At 54.0% G+C, this 6467-nt stretch overlaps 1 protein-coding gene across 1 annotated transcript; it reads left to right on the top strand.

Annotated features, from left to right (window-relative positions):
• Positions 1-1247: 1247 nt before the first annotated feature.
• On the top strand, positions 1248-2993 carry POLD4 (DNA polymerase delta 4, accessory subunit). Its single transcript, XM_074274781.1, has 4 exons — positions 1248-1504; positions 1826-1927; positions 2064-2175; positions 2525-2993. Exons 1-4 carry the CDS (start codon positions 1402-1404, stop codon positions 2547-2549), a joined length of 342 nt encoding a protein of 113 aa, XP_074130882.1. The 5' UTR covers positions 1248-1401; the 3' UTR covers positions 2550-2993.
• The last annotated feature ends 3474 nt before the right edge of the window (positions 2994-6467 follow it).

Here is a 6467-nt window from a genome sequence, read left to right as displayed (position 1 = left end):
GCCTGAAGAGGCTGGTGACAGGAGCAGCCGGAACCCCAGGAAGCCTTATGCTCCTGGTTATGAGGTCAGGCTGGGCCAACCCTTGAAGAAAGGGGTGCTCAAGCCTTGGGGACGTCATTCCAGGCCCGACCCCCTTACTGCCCAGCTGGCCCACTCACCTGGCCTACCTTTGCGCTCTCCCATGCCCCTCCCCTTCCTGGAATTTTGGGTTCCACCACCCCCGAGGGCAGGAGGATGGGAGAAGGTTTAGCCAGACCCTGAGGTGGGGCTGGCTCTGTGGTGCTGCGCCCTCCCCCAGAAGCGCCCCCACCTCCTCTTCCTGCAGGCCCCAGGGGGAGAGTTAGCCCCAAACAGGAAAGCGGGGACCCCCTTAGCTCTCCCTTCACCTCGGCTTCAGGCCTGCTTTGACTGGAAGGGGGTACAGGCCTTGGGGCTGGGGAGGCCAGCATGGCTCCTTCGCCTCCAGCTCTCCTCTGCTTGGGACAGCGTGTGGCCCCCAGTAATCAGCTGACCACCAGCCAGGGCCCGTGGAGGCGCGGAGGCTGCGCGTAAGGAGGGTCGGGCGCCTCACCACCAAGGCTTCAAGGCGCCCCATGCAGGGCTGCTGGCCCCCAGAATCGGGCAAAGAGGAGGGCGTGAGGCGCGGGGAGGGCGGCCGAGAGCTGGGAGGGTGAGGAGCCAGCGCTCGGAGCGGCCTGCGGGCCCTGACCACTCCCGGCCCCGCCGCTCCGCTCAGCCCAGACTCCCTGTGCCCCGTGCCAGCGCCCCCCCCCCCAGTCTTGGCGGCCACGGCTCCACCGTCAGACCCCGAGGCAGCGGGGCAGGGAGCGCCCCAAGGGACAGACCCGGAAACCAACCCCCGCAGCCCGCCTGGAGCGCCTCGGACCCTTTTGCCCTGGGGGGGGGCTCTTCCTGCCCCGCCGCCCGGACCACCAGCCTCAAGGGAAGCCGGGGTGTGCCGAGGGTCGCCGCCCCCCCGCCCCAGCTCCACGGGACTAGGAGAGGAAGGAGCGAGCCGGATCCTTCCGTCACAGGGATTAAGGGGTCGGAGACCGCATCTGCCCGGGGGCGGGGCTGGCACGGACCGCGTCCAGCGGGGCAGCCCCTGGGCTCCGGCTCCGGCTCCGGCTCCGCCTCCGGACTCACCCGCGGCCCCGCCCCCTGGGCCCGCGTCGCGTTTCATTGGCCGCATCCAGGCTCCCGCCCCCCGTCCGCGGCACGCCATTGGCCGGGCCTTGTTGGCATGTTTGGGGGCGGGGGCGGGGGGCGGCCCCTGCCTGGAAGCAGCTGGACTTCCTCCCTGCAGCCTCCTGTCTGGGTCATCGCGTCTGTCCGTCCCGGCCCCGCTCTCCGCCCAGCAGCTGTCTCTCCCCTGGTCTCGCGCCCCCCTGGGTGGCTGCCATGGGCCGGAAGAGGAGGCTCATCACCGACTCCTTCCCCAAAGTGAAGAGGAGGAAGGGCGGGCCTGGCAAAGAGGACCCGGAGCCCGAGCCAGGGCTGCGAGGTGGGGACAGGGGAGGGGGGCCGGGGACAGCAGGGGCAAGAGGGAAGAGGGCGCGGGCCGGGGGGCGCCGGGGTGAAGCGCCCTTACCCCCAGTTGGGTTAAGGGGGAAGAGAAGGCTGAGGACGGCAGGAGGGGGCACGGGGGATGTCCCGGAGACAGAGCTACTAGAGTCAGAGCCCCTCAGGAGGAGGGGCAGCGGGATGGGGGGGGCTGAGGAAGAGTCAGGAAAAGGGGGGATCGGCAAGAGAGGAAGGGGAAATGCATTCGCATTGTTGGGGGGTGTGGAAGCAGCTGGGCATGACTCACAGCCTCTCTTGTCAGGGGAGGAGCCAGAGGAGGAGTCCCTTGCACCCCTGGAGGACAAAGTTCATTTAGAGATATTGAGGCAGTTTGACCTGGACCGGCACTTCGGCCCCTGCACAGGTAAGAGCTTCCCTGTGTCTTGGGGGGTGTCCTTGAGGGCACCGTGGAGCAGCGAAGCTGACCTTTCACCCTGGCAGTGCCCCGTTTCTGGCCTCCGTAGCCTGGAGTGCCAGCTTGCACCCTCTCTCCCTGGCAGGGATCACGCGGCTTCAGCGTTGGGAACGGGCAGAGCAGCTGGGCCTGGCACCTCCCCGTGAGGTGCTCAAGGCTCTGTGGGCCCACCCTGGAGACCCCCAGTACCAGTGCAGGTGAGAGCAGACTCGGTGGGAGCTGCTGGGAATCAGGGTGCCAGGGTTCAGGGAAGGTAGAGTTCCAACTTCTTGGAGCAGTCACGCCTCCCTCTCCCCTTATCCCCCCATCTCTGCCCCGCCCCCCCAGCAGTAGCCTCCTCTGGGTCAGAAAGAAGCTTCCCGGTGGCCGGGCTCCCGGGGCACTGATGGTCTCTACCTGAAGAAGGGGGGACAAGGGGAGAAGGAAGGAGAGGCCCTCCATCTTGCTCCATTTCCCTCCCAGACCCACCCGAAAAGCCTGAGCTATGGGGCCTGCAGGGCAGCTCCTGCTCCGGCCTGGGTCCACCTCCACCATTCCTCTTTGCAGCCTCTGGCACATGTACCCCATCTAAAGGAGGCGGTCCCGAAGTCCCGCCCGCTGCCTCCCTGCCGCTTTCCCAGGGGCCTTCACGATGGACGTTTCTTCTAACTACCCCCTACTAGAGGGGTCTTGGGGGAGGAGGCTGGAGCAGCAAGGACCCCTCTAGGGAAAGGAATAAACCAGAGTTCCAGGACTCCATGCTGGGGGAGGGGACTCCTCTGACCTGCCAGTAGCCATAGTGACTCTGCAAGCAAGCTCAGCCAATCAGCAGCAGCAGAATCTTTTTAGAAAGCCAGCAGCAGGCTTCCTGGCCCCTCCATCCCTGATTTGGGTCCCTGACAAAGGGCGGGGCAAAGTACAGGAGCTCAGGTGGGCAAAAGGGGTTCTGCAGGGTCCTGGGAAGCAGGTGGGGGCTGAGTTTGCCAGGTGAGCGGAGCTTCGGTGAGACAAACTAATAAAAGATAACTGGCATCGATTTCTTATTGTGCCCGCCCTCCTCTTTTGGCCCTCTCCCGGACAAGGATGCCCACTGCAGCCCATGTCTTGCCCACCTTCAGAAGGGGAAGTCTCTGGCTCCCAAGCCAACTTGGCTTTGGACGCCCCCTTGTGGCTCCTGGTTCTCCACTGAGGCAACGGAAGCCTGGCTGCATTCTACAGGAGGCCCAGGTGCCCTTTCTAGTTCCCAGAAATCACGTCTGGGTGGGACGCATGGCCCCAGGATGCTAAAAGGTCAGGTCTAGCCAGGAGTGTTGGGCCCGTAATGTCTGCTGCTGGCTGTGCGATCCCCAGAGCTCCAGACAGCAGGGCTCTGCACAAAGGCCAGCAGCATCAATAGGCGAGCACCTGGAGCAGGGAACACTGGGGAGGGATGAACTAGCTCAGGGACAAAAGTTAAAGAAAGAAAAAGTTGGACCGCTGCTTTCCTAGACTTCTAGGGCTGGTATCCATGCATTATTTCCCTGGACAAGCCCTCTCTAACACCCTTCCATTTTCCTGGCCTAATCCAGTCCCCAGGGAACACAAATTCCCAGGGACAGAAGCTCATTGTTGGGAAGCCCAAAATCTCTTTCAAAATCCTGGCGAGTTCCTGCCTTTGGAGGGGGATCGGGGCAGGGTGGAAAGCAGGGAAGAGTCTGGAGGCCACGGCGGCTCCAGGATGGCACGTGAGTGAGCTGGAGAGGCCCCGGCAGTGGTAGGGAAAGGGGAATCCAGAAGAACAGTCAGAAAAGTCAGGAGGCGCAGCCAGAGTAGAAGGATTTTTGTGTCTGGTTCTCACATTTTTTCAAAGAGCTTGGAAACTTCCTTTTTCATTGGATGCCACAAAATTCTTATAAGCGCTGCTACTATTGGTTCATCTCACGAAGGCCCAAGGAGCCCACGTAATTTGCTCTTTAATTTACCCCAGTTTAAGTACCTATGTGTGTGAAAGGCAACAGTCAGTCAGAAGGGTCACATGATAGACAAGGCACAAATCTGCATTGGAGGAGACAGTCCAATTCTTTTTTTTTTTTTTTTTTTTTTTTTGCTGAGGCAATTGGGATTAAGTGACTTGCCCAGGGTCACATAGCCAGGAAGTATCTGAGAGCAGATTTGAACTCAGGGCTGGTGCTAGAAAGTCCAATTCTGATCCTACAGAGAGTCCTTCTGACCTCTGCCTGAGAAGGACTCCACTCCAGAACACTCCTGTTCTATGCTGGGATGGCCTTCCTTGGCAGGGAGCTTTCCCTTACACCAAGATATCACTGAAAAAATGGCTGGAAAATGGCTTGACATGAAATGCCATCTCCTAAGAATTGAGATGGCTTGGAGTCCAATGGCTTTGTTTGCATGACATTTCAGGGACAGCTGGGTGCTTGATGGCCACCTTTACACAAATCTCCTTTTGGGACCTAGGAAGGGAGATGCTACCTGCTTCCAGAAAAAGAACTGATAAATAGAAGTCTGCAGAGTATGGTTTTAACTCCCCCATACACACACACACACACACAACTTTGTGTCTGATGGGAGTCACATCTAGGGTGGGAGGAAGGAAAACTGCCCAGCAAAGGAAATATGACTATGTAGAAGGAAGCAGAGAAAGCAGAGTAGCAAATGACCACTAGTATTGACTGGAGAGTTCTTTTTTAAGTAAATAGTGTGAAATATAAACTCCTGGTTTTACAATAAATCCTTTTTTTAAACCTGGAAATGTTCTCCTCTTTTTGTCTTTATGTGTCTAAGTTCAAAATGAATACAAAAATTTTTAAGAGAAAAAATAAAATAAATCTTGGAGCTATCAGCTGGTCTTGGTTTGTGTTCATAAATTATTATTATTATTATTTAATTTTATAATTATAAATTTTTTTGACAGTATATATGCATGAGTAATTTTTTTATAACATTATCCCGTGTATTCATTTTTCCAAATTTTCCCCTCCCTCCCTTTACTCCTTCCCTTAGATGTGTTCATAAATTAAACTTGCCTGCAAGTTAAAAGGTCTGCCCCTGAATCTGACCAGAACGGTCAGTGTCTCAGCCACGGCCACAATTTTGGAAAGAGTGCTGGATTTGGAGGCTGAAAAGAGAGCTCAACATCTTTTCATGGCTATTTTCTTGGGCAGATGGTCACAAACCTTCCTTAGTGTCATTTACATTGGTTAAAACTATTTCTATTTCTGATACCGAACCATTTGAGAGTGTCAAGGCTGTTGCTGGTGGGGCCTTTCTCTTTTTTTTTTTTTTTTTTAATCTTTTTTTAATCTTTTTTTTTTTTTTTTTTTTTTGCTGAGGCAATTGGGGTTAAGGGACTTGCCCAGGGTCACACAGCCAGGAAGTGTTAAGTGTCTGAGGATCTGTTTTGGCCCAATGGGAAATCAGGACCCAGTGTCTTCAAAGATATTTTAGATTGACTTAACCATTCCTTAGTCCCAATCAATCACCTCCTGTGACCAGCTACAACTTTCTTAACTCATAATCCTATAATGTTCAAGTAAAAAAAGATCTTAGAATAGAATTTGGAAGTTAAGTGCAAAAAGTGATAGGTGAAGCTTGAGAATGGAGAAGAGAAAGGAAAAAAAAGAGGAGATAGAAGGAAGCGGAGGGACCATGACTAAGCCTTAAATAATTTCTGAAATCAAGGCGGTGGAAGGGAGAGAAGACACGAAGAAGAAAATAAAAAAGAGCCAGGGTCATGAGGAAGCCATGATGGAGCAGTGCTTTACTTGAACTGAGTCCAGTGATAGCACGATGATTAGTGGAGGAGTTTCAAGAATACTTGGTTCATTTCCAAATCACTACTGATCAGAGAAATGCAAATTAAGACCACTCTGAGATACCACTACACACCTGTCAGATTGGCTAAGATGACAGGAACAAATAATGACAAATGTTGGAGGGGATGTGGGGAAATTGGGACACTAATACATTGCTGGTGGAGTTGCGAAAGAATCCAGCCATTCTGGAGAGCAATCTGGAATTATGCCCAAAAAGTTATCAAACTGTGCATACCCTTTGACCCAGCAGCGCTACTACTGGGATTATATCCTAAAGAAATACTAAAGAGCGGAAAGAAACATATATGTGCCAAAATGTTTGTGGCAGCTCTTTTTGTTGTAGCTAGAAACTGGAAGATGAGTGGCTGTCCATCGATTGGAGAATGGTTGGGTAAATTGTGGTATATGAAGGTTATGGAATATTATTGCTCTGTAAGAAATGACCAGCAGGAGGAATACAGAGAGGCCTGGAGAGACTTACATCAACTGATGCTGAGTGAAATGAGCAGAACCAGAAGATCACTATACACTTCAATGCTGTATGAGGATGTATTCTGATGCAAGTGGAAATCTTCAACATAAAGAAGATCCAACTCACTTCCAGTTGATCAATGATGGACAGAGGTAGCTACACCCAGAGAAGAAACACTGGGAAGTGAATGTAAATTGTTAGCACTAATATCTGTCTGCTCAGGTTA

Source organism: Sminthopsis crassicaudata, chromosome 6, assembly GCF_048593235.1.
Source record: "Sminthopsis crassicaudata isolate SCR6 chromosome 6, ASM4859323v1, whole genome shotgun sequence".
NCBI lineage: Eukaryota > Metazoa > Chordata > Mammalia > Dasyuromorphia > Dasyuridae > Sminthopsis > Sminthopsis crassicaudata.
This window is presented reverse-complemented; position numbering and strand designations above follow the sequence as displayed.

Coding starts and splice junctions, on each gene's coding strand:
- POLD4 (XM_074274781.1), top strand. CDS start 1,402: ATGGGCCGGAAGAGGAGGCTCATCACCGACTCCTTCCCCAAAGTGAAG. Junction 1,928..2,063: donor GCACTTCGGCCCCTGCACAG/GTAAGAGCTTCC, acceptor TCTCCCTGGCAG/GGATCACGCGGCTTCAGCGT. Junction 2,176..2,524: donor GACCCCCAGTACCAGTGCAG/GTGAGAGCAGAC, acceptor TCCTCTTTGCAG/CCTCTGGCACATGTACCCCA.